This window comes from Oryctolagus cuniculus, chromosome X (genome assembly GCF_051225735.1).
Source record: "Oryctolagus cuniculus isolate XC-2025 breed Fujian yellow rabbit chromosome X, ASM5122573v1, whole genome shotgun sequence".
NCBI lineage: Eukaryota > Metazoa > Chordata > Mammalia > Lagomorpha > Leporidae > Oryctolagus > Oryctolagus cuniculus.
The window spans coordinates 65351933-65375339 of NC_142888.1; the positions used below are offsets into that span (position 1 = coordinate 65351933).

The 23407-nt window shown below is 41.0% G+C and overlaps 2 protein-coding genes across 3 annotated transcripts in view; one reads left to right on the plus strand and one right to left on the minus strand.

The window, feature by feature from the left end:
* Positions 1 to 6211, minus strand: part of LOC103351953 (uncharacterized) — a 97951-nt gene extending 91740 nt beyond the window's left edge. For both annotated transcript variants that reach the window (XR_016227816.1, XM_089323977.1), the window contains exon 1: positions 6105 to 6211. The gene's annotated coding sequence lies outside the window, so the exon portion shown is untranslated. The remainder of the gene's footprint in view (positions 1 to 6104) is intronic.
* A 4195-nt stretch (positions 6212 to 10406) lies between these two features.
* Positions 10407 to 23158, plus strand: SATL1 (spermidine/spermine N1-acetyl transferase like 1). Its single transcript, XM_051827393.3, has 6 exons — positions 10407 to 12554; positions 15216 to 15267; positions 17462 to 17542; positions 19576 to 19677; positions 21822 to 21862; positions 22845 to 23158. Exons 1-6 carry the CDS (start codon positions 10518 to 10520, stop codon positions 23013 to 23015), a joined length of 2484 nt encoding a protein of 827 aa, XP_051683353.3. The 5' UTR covers positions 10407 to 10517; the 3' UTR covers positions 23016 to 23158.
* Positions 23159 to 23407: the final 249 nt, after the last annotated feature.

Sequence of the window (23407 nt, forward strand, 5' to 3'; positions counted from 1 at the left end):
GCCAGATTTTGTCCCGGTTGCCCCTCTTCCAGGCCAGCTCTCTGCAGTGGCCAGGGAGTGCAGTGGAGGATGGCCCAAGTGCTTGGGCCCTGCACCCCATGGGAGACCAGGATAAGTACCTGACTCCTGCCATCGGATCAGCGTGGTGCGCCGGCCGCGGCGGCCATTGGAGGGTGAACCAATGGCAAAGGAAGACCTTTCTCTCTGTCTCTCTCTCTCACTGTCCACTCTGCCTGTCAAAAAAAAAAAAAAAAAGACTTGGCTATTATGATGGAAAGGATATACCCCGGGGTCATATTGAAAATTGACAGAAGAAATAAGTAGAGCAAGAGTTCAAAGCTAAATAGCTCCACATCAATCCGTGATATCAAAATATCACAGAAAATGTTGGATTGTAACCAACTATCCAAATGCATTTTTGTAGACTAGCTATATTTATAAATCATGCGTAATAACATAGCCCTTGATTTTAAAAACATTATTTTTGGTAATTTTAAAAACTTCAAATGTAATATATACTCTGAATTTTTAAAAAGTACATTTAGTATATAGGGGCCAGCACTGTGGTATAGGAGGCTTCCCATATGGGCGCTAGTTTGTGTTCCAGCTGCTCCTCTTCTGATCCAGCTCTCTGCTTATGGCCTGGGAAAGCAGTGGAAAATGGCCCAAGTGCTTAGGCCCTTGCACCCATGTGAGAGACCCTGAAGAAGCTCCTGGCTTCGGATCAGCCCTGCTCCAGCTCTTGCAGCCATTTGGGGGGTGAACCAGTGGATGGAAGACCTTTCTCTCTGTATCTCCCTCTTTCTGTAACTCTGCCCCTCAAATAGATAAATAAAATCTTAAAAAACAAAAGTACATCAGTATACAAGGTAAAATCTGAAATCACTTACCCTCTCCCGACTCCTACTCTGCAGCCACAACCAGAGTTCACAGTTTGCTATATTGTGTACATGTTCTTTTTGTTTCTGAAAAATAATCTACAATTTTGAGTACAAGACTTAGGAAATCAGACTTGGCAATTGTTACGGCAGTCAGTTCTGGAGTAGGTAAATGTCTTGCATTTAGTGTGTGTGTTCTTAGGGCATGTTTTTTCGTAATCGCAGGTATGCAGGGTTCAACAGCCATGCAGAAAGAAACTTTCCTTTTCACTTCTGTTTTTCATTCATTCATTTGTTCATTCATTCCAAGACAAATGAGGACTAACCATATGATAAGCACTAGTAATAAAATAATGATCAAAACAGGCATTGTTCTGGCTCTCATTACATAGTAGAGAGAAGAGGTAGGTGTACAATATTAACCCAGATTGATGAGCAGTGTGACAAAATATAGTTCTTTTTCTTTTTAAAAAAGATTTGCATATTTATTTGAAAGACAGAGTTACAGAGAGAGAGAGAACTTTCCATCTGCTGTTTCACTCTCCAGATAGCTACAGTAGCTGGAGCTAGACCAGGTGAAAGCCAGGAGCCTGGAACTCCATCTGGGTCTCCCATGCAGGGTGGGGCCCAAGTACTTGGGCCATCTTCTGCTGCTTTCCCAAGGGTATTGGCAGGGAGCTGGATTGGAGCCAAGACTTGAATAGGCACCCATATAGGATGCTGGCATCAACAGGTGACAGTTTAACTGTACCACAATGGTTTAAAAACCCAGAATGTGGTATTTAAACCTTAGTATGCTCATCAGAATCATTTTGGATGCTTGTTAAATTTACACCAAAACCACTGAACCAGAACACCTGGAGGGTGAATCCAGGGAATCTGCATTTCAATCAGCTCCCCAGATCATTCTAACGTGGTTATTTTCTTCTGGCAGTTTTAAACAGAGTGCAATGGGGAGTCTATGAGGAGCAACTTTGTTTAAAGGAGGGTAAGGAAGATATCTGCCAAAAGTTATGTCTAATTTGAGACTTGAACCATGAATAATAATGAACTTAAAAGTTGAGGATTGAGAAGCTGATAAGAGCACCCATCTCCTGACTCTAGCTTTCTCCTAATGCTGACCCTGGGAGGCAGCAGTGATAGATGAAATAATTTGGTTCATGACACCCATGTGGGAGACCTGAATTGAGTTCTTAGCTCCTGGCTTTGGCCTGGTCCAACCCTTTCTGATGCAGGCATTTGGAGAGTGGACCAGTGGACAGGAGCTCTGTCTATTTGTCTCTTTCTCTGTTTCTGTCTCTCTCAAGGCATGAGAGATTTGCCTATGAGAGGGAGAGGGTCTGCACTCAGGAAGTGAAAGTTCAATATATCTAAAGAATAAAACTGGTTTTATTTAAAAAACTATGCATAGTTTTTTTCATAACATCCATTTCCATGACTTTTTTGAAGATTCCCCATCTGCATGGATTTCAAAATATTTTGCACCAAAATGAATTAACCTTTTCATGGCATTTTCCATGAATTTTTTGAAGTACCCTCATACATTGTTGAATGCTAGAATCAAACATTACCTCACATTCTTTTGTGATGAGAAAACATACTTACTACTGCTCTTTTAGCAATCTTCATGTATGCTGTATGTTATTATGAGTTATAGCCACTATGCTGCATACTAGATCTCCAAAACTTATTCTGCCTATGTTACTACAATGTGTACCTTTTAACCAACATCTTCCCATCCCCATCCCCCACCTCCAACTGTAGAATTTAAGGTAGGTAGGTGAGTGGCAAGTAGATGAGCCCCCTTTCCCCATCATAGAGACTGTAGCTTGAGATTGTAACCAGAGCTGATATCAAGGGATCACTAAGATTTAAGGGAGGAGGTTGGCATTTAGTTTAGTGATTAAAATGTTAGTTAAGAAACTTAAATCTCACATAAGAGCATCTATGTTCAATAACCAGCTCTGGCCCTTGACTCCAGCTGCCTGCTAATGCAAATGATTAGGTTCCTGTCACCCACGTGGGAGACTTAGATTGAGTTCTGAACTCCTGCCTTCAGCCCCAGAACAACCCAGGCCATTGAGAGCATCTTGGGAGAGAACCAGCAAAAGGGAGCTCTCTCTTTCTCTCTCTCTCATTCTGTCTCTGTCTCTCAAATACATTAATTAAAATTTTAAAAAAATATAGGAGAAGGAGGTCAAGAAGGTTAAGAAGGGCCACTGAATTATTTTCTGTCATATTTTTGGGTCAATTAATTATTTCTTTATGTGTAATTTTTTACATATAATTATTTCTTGAAATACAGCAATAGTCCTTTACATTTGTATGTTCTCACTCATTTTTCCACCTGAATAGATACTCAGAATAAATTTATGAATTATGTTGGGCAGGTAATATCATTTCCATGAGATGAGAAAACAGAAGATCAAAAAGATTAAGTTTCTTAGGGTCTTAGAATGTCTAAGAAGCTCAGAATTGATTTCTGAACTAAGGTTTCATTATGTTTGTTATGTTTTGGTTTTGGTTTTGGTTTTATGCCCAGTTCAGTGTTCTTCTACTATCTCTCTCATCTGAAATTCATAGATAAACCTCTGAGATTCTCTGCACTCCACCCAGCTGAAGGCCATTACAATGCTGTGAGCATCACCAGATCAGTGATGATCCACAGGGCCCAGGGACAAATAAAGAAGGACTCACTTTTGTTAACCCTTCTCTGTGACAGATTCTACATTGTTTGTAATGTCTAGGCTAGCAGAAGAAAAGGAGGATATCTTGGACTCTGTTGCAAAATCACTAGCATCTAGAGAGTACTTATTAACTAAGCACAACAGTCACGGTAATAACATTTTCTATTAGCCCAAGCTATTGCAAAAGATAGTTTATTGCTTTGATTCTTCAGTGCTAAAGTTGAAATTAAGTAGAACTGTCTCATCAAATGCCATTGATGCAAACTCAGTTTCTGGAAATGTGCTTCCTCTAACTTTGCTTCCTGCTATGTTGTATGTTTCCTAATAATTCCAAAGTAAACCATATCCTCAGTTTCATCAGTCTTGTTAGCTTTTATGTCTTCATTCATCCCCAAATTGTGTTTCTCTGAAGAATTTTTATCTGTAATTCTCATTTTCTCCAAAAATATTGTTTTTTGATTAGAGGTGCAGAAAGACTGGCATTATTCCTCTTTTAGAGCTGGAAGCTCCTTTAAAACTTGGGATATTTCAGAAAGACAACACACAAATGGCGAGAGGTTATTGAGTTTAGTGAGTACAAAAAAGGGGGAGAGAACATCATTCTCTGGGACCACAGCTGCAGTATCTGTCCCCTGCTCACCTTAACCATGTTCCACAGAGAGGAGTTCCCTGCAGAGAAGTACAGGAGCAGGGATATTTGAAGAGACTAGAAGAGTAAGATTATAATAATATTTACTTCAGTTATCAGGCAGTTTAAAAGGAAGATTATTTGAAGGGGGAAAAGATTTAAATTACATTAAATTTCTTAATAACTAAGAATCAGAGGGGGACAAGTTATTTAATAAATATTTCCTGAATTATTTTATTCCAGCACTTGAATTTTTCCTTTTGGCCTTTTATTCACTTAAGCATACATTATATCTAGTGTTTGTCATTAAAAGAGACAAATCTAGTCTTTGTCATTAAAATAAAATGGAAAAAAGTAGAAATTTTTAAATCATTAATTGATAATAATGCTGTCTAAAACTCTTTTTAAAGATAGCTTTAATGCACCAGTTTCCTCTGATTCTCCTGGAAATTATTTGAGGACTTAGAGTAAAAAATAATAAAAACATTTTTTACCATGAAAAGGAATGTTGTAGCTTGACATTCCCTGGGAATGTGCTAAAACTTGTATGCTGAGGAAGATCTTTTACCTAAGTGTCCTATATAGCAAATGCAAGGCATCTAATCATCTTTTCAAACTGTTTACTTCTTCACTTTCATCTATTTGAAAAGTGGAGCAACAGAGGGAGAAAGAGGAGGAGGAGGAGGAGGAGCAGGAGGAGGAGGAGGAAGAGATGGAGAGAGAGAGGTCTTCATCTGCTGGTTCACTCCCTAGATGTCCACAACAGCTGGAATGAGCCAGGCCAGAACCAGGAATCCAGAACTTAACGCAAACACATGAGTGGCAGTGGTCCAAACACTTAAGCCATCTTCTGCTGCCTCCCAGGATGCACTAGCATGAAGCTGGTTTGGAAGAGGCATAGCCAGGACTCAACCCAGCACTCTGACATGGGATGTGGGTGCCTGAAGCAGGGTCTTAACCTGCTGTGCCATGACACTCACCCCATATTTTAACACATTCAATAAAGCTTTTGGCTAGGTTTCATCTACTATTTTTTCTTCAAAAAGTCTCCAAGATTTCTAGGGAATACTCAAAGTGATATTTATTTTGAAATGTATTGTGCAAATATATTCACCAGAATATTACCACAAAATTGGAAACGAAATGCAATTCAATACATCAAATACGGGATAGGTTCAATAAGTGAAAACACGTACTTCAGCAGTGAAGTGACTCAGCATCTGATTCAGAAGCAGTGTGCTCTGGAGTCATGCTAGTCCTGACTCTGTTACTTCCAAGTTGTGTGATTTCAAGTGGGTTAACTTCTCTGAACTTCAATGTCCTCATCTGTGAAACCCCAATCTTTATGTTTACCTCACTGAGAGGACTAAATGGGATTATGCACATGAAGTTTTGCCCTAGTCCCTACATTTGATAAATATTTAACGGGGCCTTAAACAGTCTGGCACATGGTTGATGTTTAATAGACATTTGTTGAATAACAGTACATTTTAAAAATGCTATATGGAGGGGCTAGTACTGTGGTGCAGTGGGTAAAGCCACTGCCTGCAGTGCCGGCATCCCATATGGGCACTGGCTTGAGTTCCGGATGCTCCACTTCTGATCCAGCTCTCTGCTATGGCCTGGGAAAGCAGTAGAAGATGGCCCAAGTCCTTGGGCCCCTGCACCCCCATGGGAGACCCAGAAGAAGCTCTTGGCTCCTGGCTTTGGATCAGCCAAGCTCTGACTGTTGCAGCCAATTGGGGAGTGAACCATTGGATGGAAGACCTCTCTCTCTCTCTCTCTCTCTCTGCCTCTCCTTCTCTCTGTGCAACTCTGACTTTCAATTAAATAAATAAATCTTTTAAAAAAAGTAAGTGATTATTGATGAATGTCTCCAAAATACTTTAAGTTTTTATCCCCAAAACTCACCCAATTTGTGAACTCTACTCCAGTCTGGACCTTTGCCTCGAGCCTCCTTCTCCGCCAAAGCTGCTTCTTACTTCCCTTCCCTCCCTTTGTCTCTTTGCTTCCTGTTTGTATCCTACAGGGTTTAAAAAAAAAAAAAGCCTATCAACTTAAAGTGCAGAGGAAAATACACTGGCTCTGAGGTGTAGGAAGATCCCCACAAATTTAAGCTCTCCTTTCTATGGACGCAAATTATACAAATACTTTCCCCAGTTGTAAGGATTCATTTAGATGAAACTCAAACTGGAGATGGAATTCACAATACTGTACTAGATTTTTACTTAGCACATTCTGAAAAGAGATTTTAGTGCAGTCATTAGATTTTAAATGCACAAACATATCAATATTTGCAGATCTATTAATATTAATCCAAAAATATTTAGCTAAAATGAACAAAATATGTACATTCTGGACAGTTAGAATCTAACAGGTATTGGCTTAAAATATTCACTAGGCTAGATTTTTTGTTGTTGTTGTTGTTTAAGACTTTATTTACTTATTTGAGAGGTAGAGTTACAGACAGTGAGAGGGAAAGACAGAGAGAAAGGTCTTCCGTACCTCCCATGATGGTGCAGGGGCCCAAGGACTTGGGCCATCCTCTACTACTCTCTCAGGCCATAGCAGAGAGCTGGTTCAGAAGTGAAGCAGCCGGGACTTGAACAAGCGCCATATGGGAGGCCGGCACCACAGGCGGCGCCTTTACTTACTAGGCCACAGTGCCGGCCCCTAGGCTAGATTTTGAATAAAAAATTGTGTTAAGATTAAAGTAGATTTTTATAACTTTCTTATTATATCTGGAAAGAAAGAAAACATCAAATTCGAATAATATGTACATTTTTATGAAATCCTAACTTGAAATATCATTTAGACTTTTGATTCCTAAGCTGGACAACACTGCCACCTTGTGGCAAGGACTGACTATAGACTTGTTTATTGTAAAAAACTATTTTCCCTAGGGCTACACCACTTACAGTGGATTTTTGAATGGGTGACGAATGCAGCCTCATTCTAAACCTCCAGCATGTGCTAATAAGAAACTGCAAGCAGGAATATATATTTTTGTGTGTTCCCTTAAAATCACAATTGCAAATGTTCAAACAATATTCTTTAAAAATAAAACATGAGGGGCTGATGTAGCAGGTTAAGCTGCCACATACAGCCCATTCCCCACATCCCATACAGGCACCGGTTCAAGTCCCGGCTGCTCAACTTCCAATCAAGCTCCCTGCTAATGTGCCTGGGAAAGCAGCGGAGGATGGCGCAAGTGCTTGGGCCCCTGTACCCACATGGGAGACCTGGAAGAAGCTCCTGGCTCCTGGTTTCAGATTGACCCAGCTCTGGCCATTGCAGCCATTTGGGGAGTGAACTAGCAGATGGAAAATCTCTCTCTGTCTCTTCCTTTCTTTCTGTGATTCTGCCTTTCAAATAAATCATATATATTATATACTTTATAAATTATACATATAATTTCTAATATATATATAAAAGAAACTGATGTTTATTTTCCATCAACCTTATTTCCATTTTTCTTCAGACACTGTAAAGAGCAGCTTGAGATCACTCAGTGTTTGTTCCTCCTCATTCGGTGCCTTGATCAGTGGGAGCTACAGACCAGTTTTCAGTGGTGGGCTGAGCACTCCAGTCTTCAGCAGAGAACTGCTGAATAGGCACAGAGAGAAATTTGCATGCCTTCAGACCAGTCTGAAACCTCAGGTTGAGTAGCAGTAAACTTGGGAGCTGGGGCAGCCCATCCACCCTGAAACTCCTCCTTGGTCACAGCTTTTTCAGCAGCAACCTGCTCTTCTTTTTCAATCTCTTCAGGATTTCTGTAGAAGCAGAGATCAGGCATAATCTCCCATGGGTGTTCACAGGAGATGGTATCATGCATGCACAGAACCTCCTGGGGCCAGCATACACATCAGACCCACTGTGTGGGTGCTCTTGTTGTTTCATGGGATGGCACTGTCCACATAGCACAGAGGAGAGTCTGTGTCACACAGAGCAATGGTAGGCAAGCTCACATGAGATGTCTCTAAGAGAGGCTGGTGGTCAGCCCTGGGATCAGTAACCACAGAACATGTGGCTCCTGAAAGGCTGCTTGGATGTGGTTAGTGAAGGTTCCAGGTACGAAGCGGCCAGCGATAGGCGTAGCTTCAGTGTAGATCTTTAAAAAAATTTAAAAAGCAATAAAAAACAAAAAATGAAACATCTAAACAGTCTTCAACTGATATAAAGGTTCATGAGTCAAAAATAAAAGGAAACTCATTAGCCAGTTCTAGACCACCAAACTGCATTTTCTAATTATATTATCCTTAATTTAAGGCATCAACTAGAAACCTAACACATACCCCCTCCAGCAATAAAGAAAAAAAATCTATTCCCACAACACATATGAAAATTGTTTGATTTTGTAAATCAGACAACAAAATCATGTCACCTCTTTCCTGGCATTTCAAGAAAAAAAAAGTAAATAACTGGATTTTCCTCATTTTATCTGAATTTTTAGGCATGTGACCTATGTCAAGTTACTTAAGCTTTCTGAATGTCAGTTTCTTCACCTGCAAAATGGGGATAATAATATCACCTACCTCATTGTATTACTATGAGGATTTAATGAGTCAATATAAGTGAAATGTCACTTAAAACCAAGCCTAGCATCACAGGAAGCATTTATTAAATTTTACCTCTCATTTTTATTAGAAGGTAGATCAATATAAGCAATGTATTTCCATCCAATTTGTATTAGACTTGGCACAGATTTCTGTGATGTGACTTGATTTTGCCTGTCACACTAAGAATATGGGCTCTCTAGGTACCATTTATAGTCAACATAGGTGTACTGGTGATTGGGCTCTCTAGTTTTATTTGAACCCTTTCATCCAAGGGATGGGCCCTGAATTTTGTCTCCATTCTGACATGAACTCAACTCGGGGAAATCAGTTAATATTTCCAAGTTCCAATTTATTGAAAAAAATGGGAAATGGCAGTACACATCTCACAAGGATGCTCTGATGATTCCATTTGGGGGGTGAACCAATGGAAAAGGAAGACCTTTCTCTCTGTCTGTCTGTCTCTCTCTCACTGTCTAACTCTGCCTATCAAAAAAAATGTATATGTAAAGCTCTTAGCATAGTGTGAGGCTTAGAACAGCCTCAACCAAGGTTCTTTGGCATATTCAAAAAAATCAAACACAATCCATCTAAAACAGCATGAGTACCAGTTACATAATACACATTTTTAAGGAAGTGAGCCCACAGATAAAATAATGGAAGAAGGAATTCTGTGGGGGCATGATGAAAGAATGATCCACCTGATCTTACAGGTATGGGGAAGGAGACTGAACAGAGTGCTTATATGAGGTAGGATTGTGGATGGTTTAAAAAAAATCCTGGAAAGGCAGTTAGATAGACCTGGGTTTGAATTTAGGCTCTCTCTGTCAGCTATCATAAGTACTCAGGCAGGTTACCAAATCTTTTGAGTCCATTTCCTCAGAACTAGGGATAATAGGTTAGCTATGGTATTGAATGAGAAAATGTAAAGTGCTTCCCATTGAGCCTGGGTCATAAAAGAACTCAGTAAATGGTGCCTGTAGCTATTATGAGTTACTTTTATAGAAATATTTTCTGTATTCACGACGTGAGCACACCATCAGGACAACCCTTTTAAGCATTCTACTTTATATTGTAAGTGAAAATCAGGACAGAAATAGGAAGTGAATTATTTGAGGACTGGGGCATTGGGAAAAGGAGGAGAGTAAGGGCAAGTGTCTTTAAGTTGGTTAATTAAAACGGCAGGCACTTTTATGGAGAGTGCCAAAAATAAGTTCTGAATCTCCTTCCAGCCTCTGGCTGCACCTTAGCTCTTAGGAGATAAAAAGGCTGTCCTGAGGGCCCTGTCTTGCCCCTCCCTCACCACAAGGGGGAGCACGTAGGCACGTAGACCCCAGCATTGTGATGTCATCACTATGACACAGTTGGCTTAAGCTAGTTCCATTCCCCTAGAGTCATCATCCTCTTTGCTTCATTTCCGCCCTGTTGGCAGAGAAGGCTAGATGACAACATCAAGTGTGCTGCTGTGGTCACCGGTAATGTCAACTCTAGCAAGCCCGAGGTGTCTATAACCTTCCTCAGGTAGTCCTCTCTTTACCTGATTCCCACCTTGATAGAGAGGTAGCTTGAAGTGCGAATCAAGTTGTGAAAAAACTGGAAACAACCGGACGCTTTCCACCACAGTACAGTAGTTAAGAGATCCTGTTACATCAAGACAGTCATCTACCTAGCAGTCTTCTGCCAACTCATCATCTGCCAACCAAACTTTGACTAATCAGTACATAAATCAACCAATCCTTGGCCAAGCCATCCTCAATCAACCAGGCACATGGTCCAATCAGGCTCAGACCAATCACACTTATCTAACATGAACCAACAAAAAACAAGCCTACATGATATAAAACAAGCAGGTCCAAGCCAACCTCGCAAAAGGGAACCAGATGTCAATCAACCAAGTCCAAGCCAACCAGATACGAAGCAAGCAAGCAGGAGCCAACAGGACAAACAGCATAGCCGGAAACGATCAGGAACCTGGAAAATAGATGCAAGCCAACCAACTACAAGCCAACCAGGAATGAGACCATCAGCCCTGAGAGAACTAGTCCCAAGCCAATCAGGCACATGGCAACCAGGGGCAAGCCAACCAGGCATTAGCCAATTAGGTACGGGACAACCAGTAAGGAGCCAATCAGGTACAAGGCAACCAGGATCAAATAAGTCAGGCCCGAATCAACCATATGTGAGTCAAGTGGCCCGGAGTCAGCAGTATGTGAGTCAAACGGGTCCAAGTCAACCGTATGTGAGTCATGCGGGTCCAAGTCAACCATACCAGGGGCAGCAGGGCCCGAGTCAACCGTACATGAGCCAAGCAGGACAGAGTCAACCGTACGTGAGTCAAGCAGGACAGAGTCAACAGTATGTGAGCCAAGCAGGACAGAGTCAACCGCACGTGAGTCAAACGGGTCGGAGTCAACAGTACGTGAGTCAAGCAGGCCCGAGTCAACCGTACGTGAGCCAAGCAGGACAGAGTCAACCGTACGTGAGTCAAACGGGCCGGAGTCAACAGTACGTGAGTCAAGAGGGCCGGAGTCAACCGTACGTGAGTCAAGAGGGCCGGAGTCAACCGTACGTGAGCCAAGCAGGACAGAGTCAACCGTACATGAGTCAAACGGGCCGGAGTCAACAGTACGTGAGTCAAGAGGGCCGGAGTCAACTGTACGTGAGTCAAGAGGGCCGGAGTCAACCGTACGTGAGTCAAACGGGTCAGAGTCAACCGTACGTGAGTCAAGCAGGCCCGAGTCAACAGTACGTGAGTCAAGAGGGCCGGAGTCAGCCGTACGTGAGCCAAGCAGGACAGAGTCATCCGTACGTGAGTCAAACGGGTCGGAGTCAACCGTACGTGAGTCAAGAGGGCCGGAATCAACCGTACGTGAGTCAAGCAGGACAGAGTCAACAGTATGTGAGCCAAGCAGGACAGAGTCAGCCGTACGTGAGTCAAACGGGTCGGAGTCAACCGTACGTGAGTCAAGAGGGCCAGAGTCAACAGTACGTGAGTCAAGAGGGCCAGAGTAAACCATACGTGAGTCAAGAGGGCCGGAGTCAGCAGTACGTGAGTCAAGAGGGCCGGAGTCAACCGTACGTGAGTCAAGAGGGCCGGAGTCAACCGTACGTGAGTCAAGAGAGCCGGAGTCAACCGTACGTGAGTCAAACGGGTCAGAGTCAACCGTACGTGAGTCAAACGGGTCAGAGTCAACCGTACGTGAGTCAAGAGGGCCGGAGTAAACCGTACGTGAGTCAAGAGGGCCGGAGTCAGCAGTACGTGAGTCAAGAGGGCCGGAGTCAACCATACGTGAGCCAAGCAGGACAGAGTCATCCGTACGTGAGTCAAACGGGTCGGAGTCAACCGTACGTGAGTCAAGAGGGCCGGAGTCAACCGTACGTGAGTCAAACGGGTCAGAGTCAACCGTACGTGAGCCAAGCAGGACAGAGTCAACCGTACATGAGTCAAGCAGGACCAAGTCAACAGTACGTGAGTCAAACGGGTCAGAGTCAACCGTACATGAGTCAAGAGGGCCTGAGTCAATCGTACGTAAGCCAAGCAGGCCCAAGTCAACCATACATGAGTCAAGCAGGCCCAAGTCAACCAAACCCGTATCAATTACTCAGGTGCCAAACGTGCCTGAGTCGACTCTACCAAATCAAACCAGGCAGGAGCCAATCAAGTCCGTGCCTATCAGGTCCAACTCTGCTAGGGCAGAACCAATCAGAAAGGAGGCACTCAGGCTCAAGGCAATCAACCTGGAAGTCTGTCGGCATAAGAACTGCAGATGCTAAAGATTGCCCAGAGATACTGCGCCTGATAAAAGTAAGTACGTCTCTCCTTATTGCATGGACTTTCATGGTGTTAGTATAGGGCTGAGACTAAGGGAGGCATAGTCTGGTGGGTCTGCTAATTATGGCCTGTGTACATAACCTGCTGGAAGTTACTTCTCTGTTCATTTTTCCCACACATAAAATTAAGATTATAATAATTTCTGATTCAAGATTGTTGTAATGATTCAATAACCTGATTATATGTAAATTAGCATAGAGTTGAGGGCCCAAAATGTCATAGGAAATCAATTCATAGACATTTTAGGGACTAAATATGTTGTCTCTCCTGAGGAAATTTTAACTTTTTTAAGAGGATCTTAGAAAAAAGGAATGTGCAACTCAAATGACCTTCCAGTGACAGAATTTCTGATGTTAATAGTTAAGATATTGGGATAGGGAATATTGTTGCATCTGAGGTGACACCTACTTGTAGAATCTGATGATTGCCCAGAAATAAAAATACTCACACACATTTTGCATGTGATTTGAGACAGCCCCTTCACCCGCAAAACTCATCCACAGCCAGCCTCCAGGAGTCCCAGGAGCTGGGTTAGAAAACTCTCATTTAAATGTTTATTTTAATGGCTTTCCCAGAAATCATTCCAGTGCAGTAAAAGGGGTCAATTTAACAGTCATGGTTACTCTGCTGAAGTTCTGTGCCACTGAAGGCAATCATTTATATGATGTACAATGTAAACAATGTCATATAAAAACCTACGTAAAAAACAGTAGCCTAGATTCTTTATGAGTAAAAAAATAGTTGAAACAAGGCAGAAATGATAGATACAGAAACCTGAGTTTTCTAATGAAAGTGTTTCCATCTGCTCACTAATATATCTAAATCCTGTCAAAAATCAAGTCAAGTTTGTGTTCCCTTTAATTGAATAATGTATTTTACTGGTTAAAATAAACTACTCAATATGTTTTAGTGAAACCCTTCTGTTGAAATGATGCTTCTAGGCCATTACAGATCTCTAATAACTGGGTTATCCATCCTTTCTAGGCTCTGTTTTATTATATACTCACAATGTTACACATAATTTCACTAACACATTAATCTGCATGATTAGATCAACAATCAAACTACTGTACCCGGCATGTTAGTTATTACAGAGCCACATTTTTTTCAGGTGGCAGAAAATGATTTTAAAGTTTCTGTAGCTTTCATATCTGACAGCTTTCTGAAATTAATAAATTAATCATTGAATGATGATGAATCTCTACCTCAACAAACATACCTCTCTTAGCTTTTGAAATATTCCCTGTTGCCACCACCAAGAGAAAAATAGGAGAGGTCTCCAAAAAGTTCATGGAAAATTATTAAAAACCTGGGCATGGATTTCTTTTTGTGCCAAAATAAACTTATCCTTCAATTCCTTTTTCAATGAACATTTTGAATGACCCACCTCATATGTGAACTCTTCCTAACTCCTGCTAATTGCTAAGTTTATACAATATTCTCTATTGCGAAGGAGAGTTAGTCATCACAGTAATGTCTTGGCTGAATATACTGCAGGTTTTTTTACTGTCCTACTCCCAGAATTCTTCAGGTATCCCCTGTATGTACCTGTTTTATCCTACTCTGAATCATATTACAGCATTATATGGGGAGTGATTTCACAGCTAGTCAGCCATAACTTCTTGCTTACCAGGCTTTTATCTAAAGCCTTTTATTGTGGTGGTTCGCAAAGTATGGCTTTGGACCTATAGTGATCCACAGAGGAGCAGTGGGTAGTATTAATATTTCATTTTTGTTCATTGTGCAAACATTGAATATATATTATGGGAAGGACAGGTACTTAGTAGTATAAAGGATATGATGATTTATTGAATTAGTCTCTGCTCTCAAGGAGTTTACAGTGTCTTATGGGAGGTATGACATAAACAGTCATTGCCCTCTCTGCCCAATCAGTTCTCCACATAGCAACCAAAATGCTCAAAACTCTATCGGTTGGCCGGCACCGCGGCTCAATAGGCTAATCCTCCACCTAGTGGCGCCAGCACACCAGGTTCTAGTCCCGGTCGGGGCGCCGGATTCTGTCCCGGGTTGCCCCTCTTCCAGGCCAGCTCTCTGCTGTGGCCAGGGAGTGCAGTGGAGGATGGCCCAAGTGCTTGGGCCCTGCACCCCATGGGAGACCAGGAGAAGCACCTGGCTCCTGCCTTCAGATCAGCGCGGTGCGCCGGCTGCAGCGCGCTGGCCGCGGCGGCCATTGGAGGGTGAACCAACGGCAAAGGAAGACCTTTCTCTCTGTCTCTCTCTCTCTCACTGTCCACTCTGCCTGTAAAAAAAAAAAAAAAAAAACTAGTCAAAATCCCCAAAGTTTCATAAAATGTGTGACATCTGCCTTGAATGTTCAGAAACTGTTTTTGTTTTTTTTCCCATGTTCCAGTTGTATTCAAGGCTAGTAGTCTGGCTAGTTGACCTTCATATGAGTGAGGTACCAATATGGTTAATCATGTCTCTCTCATATATATGCAATATACAATAAATAATATATAAAATAAAATAATATAAATAATAATCTATAATTGTTTTTGATGGCTGTTTTAGATTTAAAAATTCTAGTATGACTTTCAACACTGTCTAACTCTGCCTTTCAAAAATAAATAAATAAATAAAATCATAATCTGAAAGTTTTCTCTACTTTGACAGGAATTGGCTGCCTGTGATAACATGAAAGGTGCAGTGAAGTTAACAATAACAGGTAATATTTTGGGTCTTTTTGAACAAGAAAAAGAAACATGGGTGTTTGCACATAATATTACTTGTACTTACGTATGTGGAAGCTGCTGTTCTTGGTAAACAAAGATGATGTCATTAACAGCAGCTCTGTGTACAGGACATAAACTTGATAGCTTTTTAGTGTTCTACTATTTTATATTTTCCCCATTTTAGTATGATATTTAACAGCTCTTACACCTTTGCAGATATGATAGACTTCAACTGGTTTTCAAAATGTAGAACAAGAAGTATTATTGGTCAAAATGTATAATTTACCACTTGGTATGTTGGTAATAGCTTGAGCGGATGGAATAAGTAAAAGCAAAATGATTTAAAATATATTCTCAAAGTATGTACTACATTTTGATTGCCAGTAATATTAACAAGATTACTGGATCTATAATATATTAGAATTTTTAAGGCAGTGAATAGGAATGCTAAGAGAAAAGATCATTAATATGAATGAAATTACAAATGGAAAAGACTAGAAACAGAGTTGTTTACTAAAACATAGAAGAGTATGAGTACCTGAGTTCCTGCTTCCAATTCTTTTGGAAATAAACCAAGAAGTAGAATTGCTGCATCAAATAATAATTTTTGAGAAACTTTCATCTTGTTTTCAACAACAGCTTCATCATTTTACATCCTCACCAGAAATACACAAGGACTCCAATTTCTCCATATCCTCACCAACAATGACTTTATTTTTAAAATAATTCTCATCCTGAGACCGGCGTTGTGGCGTAGCAGGTTAAGCTGCTGCTTGCGACGTCTACCTCCCATATGAGCATAGGTTCAAGTCCTGGCTGCTCCGCTTCTGATCCAGCTCCCTGCTAATGTGCCTGGGAAAGTAGCATAAAATGGCCCAAATGATTGGGCCCCTGCATCCACATGGGAGACCCAGAAGCTCCTGGCTCCTGGCTTTGGCCTGGCGCAGCCTTGGCTGTTGTGAGCATTTGGGGAGTGAACCAGCAGAAGATCCCTCTCTCTGTGTCTCTCCTCTCTGTATTTCTGCCTTTCAAATAAATAAAATCTAAAAAAAAAAATTCCCATCCTAACAGGCATGAAGTGGTATTTAATGTAATTTTGGTTTCCATTGTCTTAGTGATCAGCATTGTTTATGTATTTACTGACCATTTGTGTCTCCTTTGAGAAATGTCTACTTATGCTCTTCGATCAGGTTTTTGTTGAGTTATAGGAGCTTTTATGAATATCAATCTCTTTTGAGATATGATTTACAAATATTTCCTCACACTCCTGGAGGTTGTCTTTTTACTCTCTTGACAGTGTCCTTTTATGCACAAATGCTTTTCATTTTGATAATTTATTTATTGGTCTCTTTGTTGCATGTGTTTTTGGAGTAATAGGAGGAAATCCTTGCCAAATGCAATGTCTTGAAGATTCTCCATATTTTATTCTAAGCATTTCATAATTTTAGTGCTAGCATTGAGCTTTTTGATTCATTTTGAGCTAAATTGTATATGATGCAAAATAAGGGTTCAACTTCCTTATTTTGCATGTGGATCTCCACTTTTCCCAGCACCTGCTGTTTAAAAGACAGTCCTTTCCCCATTGAATGATCTTGGCATTGTTATCAAAGTCAATTGATCAGATTTATGAGTTTATTTCTGGGTACTCTGTGCTGTTTTATTGGTCTATATGTCTGTTCTTCTGCCAGTACCATATGGTTTAATTGCTGAAGTTGGTAGTGGTTTTCAAAGTGAGGAAGTTTGAGTACTTCAACTTTATTCTTTTGCAAGATTTTTTTTGTGGTCATTTTGGGGTCCCATTGAATTCCATATGAATTTCTGTGAAATGAGTGCTAAAATTTTGATAGGGATTGCATTGAATACAAGATCACTTAGGGATCAGCCTGAGTTGAAAGCTTAATATGTTCTCAAATCTTTCCTGAGCCTGTGTCTTTCCTCGTCATTCATGGTGAGCAATGGGTAGCCACCACTACACTGATAGCCAAATTTTACCTAAGTTAACTGAAGTCTACCAGTCAGGCTGTCTTCTGGAAATTAAAAGTGTTCAAATAAACTCTGGAGTTTAAAAATATTTACTTCAGAGCATTTGTGCCAGTAGAGGTAGAGGTGAGTTCCTGTCACTTCCTATTCCACTATCTTTTCCCCCTCACCTGTAAATTGACTACTGTATGTGAATTATCATTTCAGATTTGCTCAGGGATGGATTTGGGGAAAATCCTCTTTTCTACTGCCTGATTGCAGAAGTACACAATCCACGTAAACCAACAGGTAAAGTAAACCTTCCTTCTCCCATTGAATCTGGAATATATTTTCTAAATCCTAAAAACAAAGTACTGTTACATAGCATATAATTATTATTTTTAAAGATATATTTATGTATTTGAAAGGCAGAGTTACAGCGGGAGTTACAGCCATTCCCTGGCTCATTCCCCAAATGGCCATATCTGCCAGGGCTGGGCCAAGCCAAAACCAGGAGCCTGGAACTCCATCTGGGTCTTCCATGTGGGTTATAGGGGCTCAAGGACCTGGTGTATCTTCTGCTGCTTTCCCAGGCCTATCAGCAGGGAGCTGGATGAGAAGTGGAGTAGTGGGGCTGGCACTGTGGTGTAGCAGGTAAAAGCCACTGCCTATAGTGCCACCATCCCATATGGGCGCTGGTTCGTGTCACAGCTGCTCCTCTTCCGATCCAGCTCTCTGGTATGGCCTGGGAAAGCAGTAGAAGATGGCCCAACTCCTTGGGCCCCTGCACCTGCGTGGGAGACCTGGAAGAAGATCCTGGCTCCCGGCTTTGGATCGGTGCAGCTCCGGTTGTAGTGGCCAATTGGGGAGTGAACCAGTGGACAGAAGACATCCATCTCTCTGTGTGTGTGTCTCTCTCTCTGCCTCTCCTTCTTTCAAGTAAATAAATAAATCTTTTAAAAAATTGAGTGGAGTGGCACCAGTGCTCATATGAGGTGCCAGTGTCACAGGTCGTGGCTTTACCCATTATGCAACAAGACCAGCCCCATGAGTACAATTACTTTTAAGTGAGCAAAACATGTATAAACTCATTTTTACTACTTTTAAAACAGGAAGTTTGTGGTATGTATTGTGTTCGTATATATAACATATATATAACATCATTTTTATAAAAGATTTATCTATGGGCCAGCACTGTGGTGCGGCAGGTTAAAGCCCTGGCCTGCAGAGCTGGCATCCCATGTGGGCACCAGTTTGAGTCCCGGCTGCTCCGCTTCCATTCTAGCTCCCTGCTGATGCACCTGGGAAAGCAGCAGAGGAAGCTTCAAGTCCTTGGGCCCCTGCACTCACATGGGAGACCTGGAAGAAGCTCTTGGATCTTGTCTTGGGATCAGCTCAGCTCCGGCTGTGCAGCCATTTGGGGAGTGACCCCTCTCTTTCTCTTTCTCTCTCTCTCTATCTCTCCCTAACTTTCAAATAAATAAAAATATTTATTTGTTTGAAAGACACAGCTACAGAGACAGGGGGACAGACCTTCTATGTGCAGGTTCATTCCCCAAATGGCCGCAATGGCTGAGGCTAGCACAGGCCCAAGCCAGCCAGGAGCCAGGGGATTCGTCTGAGTCTCCCACGTGGGTGACAGGGGCCCAAGTACCTGGGCCATCTTCTGTTTTCCCAGTTGCATTGGCAGAGAGCTGGATCAGAATTGGAGCAGCAAGGACAAGAACTAGCACTCACATGGGACACTGTTGTAACAAGCAGCAGCTTAACCCTGTGTGCCACAACACCGATCCCACATTAACATAATTTTTGGAAGAACATACACCACTCTGTGGGGCCAGTGTTGTGGCACAGCAGGCGAGCACCTGTTTGAGTCCAGGCTGTTCCACTTCTGATCCAGCTCCATGCTGATGTTTCTGGGAAGGCAGCAGAAGATGGTGGGTGCTTGGGCCCCAGCATCCATGTGGAAGACCCAGATGGATTTCCAGGCTTCTGGCTTCGGCCTGGCCTAGCCCTGACTGTGAACCAGTGAACAGATGAGATCACTCTGTGTCTCTCCCACTCTTTCTGTAACTCTCTTACAAGTAAATATTAAAAAAAAAAAAAAAAACAACATAACACTACTGTGTAAAAAGAAGGCTTGTCTCTTGTCTCTTAAAGGTTTATTATAAGGGACTTAACTTTCTGTATGATACATTTCTGCATTCTTTGATATTTTGCTCAGTGAACATTTATTAATTTAATATTTAAACTAATAAACACCCAAAATGTCCCATTTTGGGGGAAAGAATTTTCTAAGATTTAAAGCATTAATCTCTTTTTTAATTTCTTCCTCATCCTAGAGAAAATGATCATTGGATTTGCCATGTACTACTTCACGTACGATCTCTGGAAAGGCAAGTTACTTTACCTAGAGGACTTTTATGTCACACAAGCTTACCGAGGTAAAACTATAAATACTATTTATAAATACCTTAACAATTAAAATGTGTATTTTAATTTAAGGAGCAGAGATAGGGCTATAGTATAAATATGGTGCTTAAGTTAGTTTTTTTGTTTGTTTTTTGACAGGCAGATTTAGACAGTGAGAGAGAGAGAGACAGAGAGAAAGGTCTTCCTTTTTCCATTGGTTCACCCACCAATGGCCGCTGTGGCCTGCGCGCTGTGGCCGGCGCACCACACTGATCCGATGGCAGGAGCCAAGTGAGTCCTCCTGGTCTCCCATGCGGGTGCAGGGCCCAAGGACTTGGGCCATCCTCCACTGCACTCCCTGGCCACAGCAGAGAGCTGGACAGGAAGAGGAGCAACCAGGACAGAATCTGGCACCCTGACTGGGACTAGAACCCAGTGTGCCGGTGCTGCAGGCGGAGGATTAGCCTATTGAGCCACGGTGCCGGCCTTAAGTTGGTTTTTATAACTCATTTCTATTTCATGAGCCAAATCATTATCTTAGTTATCCTTGCATGTAGTGAAGACTCAATCACAGATTAGAAAAAAAACATTTTATTAGCTCTTATTGAGGTTTGAATAAGACCATCTAGCATAGCTGTACTTTTATCTTTAAAAAATACTGTTGCTTTTTAGGTTGGCTTGAGTAGAACTAGACAAGAAATGTACCCTGTTATGAGACAATACTGAAACAGACTCATTTATTCTTCACTGATCTGCAAACTCAAATTCTTTTCCATTACCTTTGGTATCACATTCCAATTAGGAAGAAGAGACATGAAAAGCACTCTCAAGTTGCATTTCAACATAAGCCATTAAGGATATACAATAGGGGGTGGCATTGTGGCATGACAGGTAAAGCTGCCACATCCCATATAGGGTGATGGTTTGAATCCTGGCTGCTCCACTTCCAATCCAACCCCCCCTCTTATGTGCCTAGGAAAGCAGTGGGAGATGGCCCAAGAATTTTGGGCCCCTGCAACCACAGGAAACACCTGGATCCTGGCTTCAGCTGGCCCAGCCCTGGCTGTTGTGGCTTTTTGGTTTTTTAAATTTTAGCACCCACATATAAAGGAAAACATGAGGTATTTGTCTTTCTGTGATTGGCTTACTTCACTCAACATGATGCCCTCCAGCTGCACGCATTTTGATGCAAATGGTAGAATTTCATTCTTTTCTTATAGCTGAATAGTATTCCATTGTGTATACATATTGCATTTTCTTTATCCATTCAACTGTGTTAGTATTGCTGCAAATAGAGTTTTGTGAAACTTTATTTTGAATGGTTAATATGATACTACTATAGTTTTAATGATCTGTGAACATTTAATATTTACTTTCACATTTACTGTATATGGGTGAAGTGGTTATTTTTCCATTCAATTATTGTTTATAGCTGTTGTCTACATTCCCACTAAACTAGGGTGTTTTTGTTTTTACTTGTTAAAACTTATTCGGTGAAGTATTAAGCTTTTTTACTGTAATCTAAATTTAAAATAGGTTAACTCAAAAACTAAAAAAAGGAAATGGAGAAGGGAGGGTAAAAAAGACACAGAGGGAGAGGGAGGAGAGATAGAGGGAATACCATTATGTCCTTAGAATTGCATCTACAAACCATATTGAATCTGTTAAAAACTAAATAAAAATAAAAATTAAAAAGCTCTCTCTCCACCTCTCAAATAAATCTTTAAAAATATATATGAAATAATCAGGCCGGTGCCGCAGCTCAATAGGCTAATCCTCCGCCTGCGGCACCGGCACACAGGGTTCTAGTTCCGGTTGGGGCGCCGGATTCTGTCCCGGTTGCCCCTCTTCCAGTCCAGCTCTCTGCTGTGGCCAGGGAGTGCAGTGGAGGATGGCCTAAGTGCTTGGGCCCTGCACCCCCGCATGGGAGACCAGGAGAAGCACCTGGCTCCTGCCTTCAGATCAGCGTGGTGCGCCGGCCGCAGCAGCCATTGGGGGGTGAACCAAGGGAAAAAGGAAAACCTTTCTCTCTGTCTCTCTCTCTCACTGTCCACTCTGCCTGTCAAAAAAATAATAATCAGACAGAAGGCTTTATATTTTTTTAGATTAAAGCAAATAAGTTGTTAAATGGAACTTTTCAACTTACAGTTTTCATTTTACATTATGTATTTAACAGGTCTAGGTATTGGAGATGAAATACTAAAACTGTTAACTCAGGTATGTATTACAATTAGTACTGATATTCTATACATTATCCTTTTCTTAAGCAATTATTTTACAGGGAATGCAGTAATTTCATCATCTAAACATAATCTCAAAATATATTTCAAAGTTTTTTTACAAATTAAACTGGATGTTCAAATGAGATACATAAGTTAGAGTTATACTTAATTGAAAATTGATCCATATAAATGCACAACCACACTATACATTTTTAAACTATCAAGCAGAAGCAAGCATGAGGGAAATTAGAAGGTAATCTTACCCATAAAACAGGTCCACAGGATATGAGAATAATATAAATGCAAGATTCTCTTATATTTGGAAACATATAAGAAAACACATATTCTTTTAGATAAACTTTTTGTGGAATAAAGACTCTGCTAATCAGTTTTGGGCTTTTAGAGAGATGGGTTTTAAAATTCCTAATGGTGGGACTTTATTCATAGCTATACAGCAGTCCAAGAGTTAACTACAATATCACTGTTTAGTGATAGTATTATGCACAGTGTAGAATTTTGATGCAATGTAGTATCTTGCTTATAGTAGACCTTCAAAAAAAGTGTTAAGCAAGAGTATCAATTGTTAAATCAACAGGAGTCACTGTGCATTTACTCCTCATGTAGGATCTCTGTCCTTAATGTATTATACTATGTGAATTAATGGTATAACTAGTACTCAAATAGTACTTTATACTTTGTGTTTCTGTGTGGGTGCAAACTGTTGAAATCTTTACTTAGTATATACTAAATTGATCTTCTGTATATAAAGATAATTGAAAATGAATCTTGATGTAAATGGGATGGGAGAGGGAGTGGGAGATGGGAGGGTTGCAGGTGGGAGGGAGGTTATGGGGGGAAAAAGCTGCTGTAATCCAAAAGCTGTACTTTGGAAATTCATATTTATTAAATAAAAGTTTAAAAAAATGTAAGACTATACTTCCAAATAAAAGTAGTATTTAATTTTGTTTTTTAAACAGATAGCCCTCAGAACCCAGTGTAATGGCATGCAGTTTCTTGTCATCATTTGGAACCAGGCTTCGATTGAGTACTACACTTGTCGAGGGGCTTTAGACCTTTCCTCTGAGGAGGGCTGGCATTTGTTCAGGTTTAACCGAGAAGAACTCTTGGAAATGGCAGAGGAAGAATGAGAAAGGCCTTGTAATAACCAGGCCCAATATGGGCTCCAACATTTGCATGTCATCTTAGTCCAACAGCAGTTTGACTTTGAATGTTGTACAATAAAGCAAGTGATCATAACATTCTGTTTGAGCGGATCTTTTACTATGAAACATATTTTGTAGATACAGCCAATTATATAATACAAAGTAACATGCTAATGGCTAGTAGCAGATCTGATAATCCAGAAGCAAAGATAATTCAAAAATCATTTCTACTTGGCTTTGGACTATTTAAGATTTATTTTATTTATCTGAAAGCCAGTTAGAGAGAGAGAATCTTAACACCCGCTGGTTCACTCCCCAAATGGCTACAATGGCCTGGGCCTAGACATCAGGAGCTTCTTCTGGGTCTCCCAAGTGGA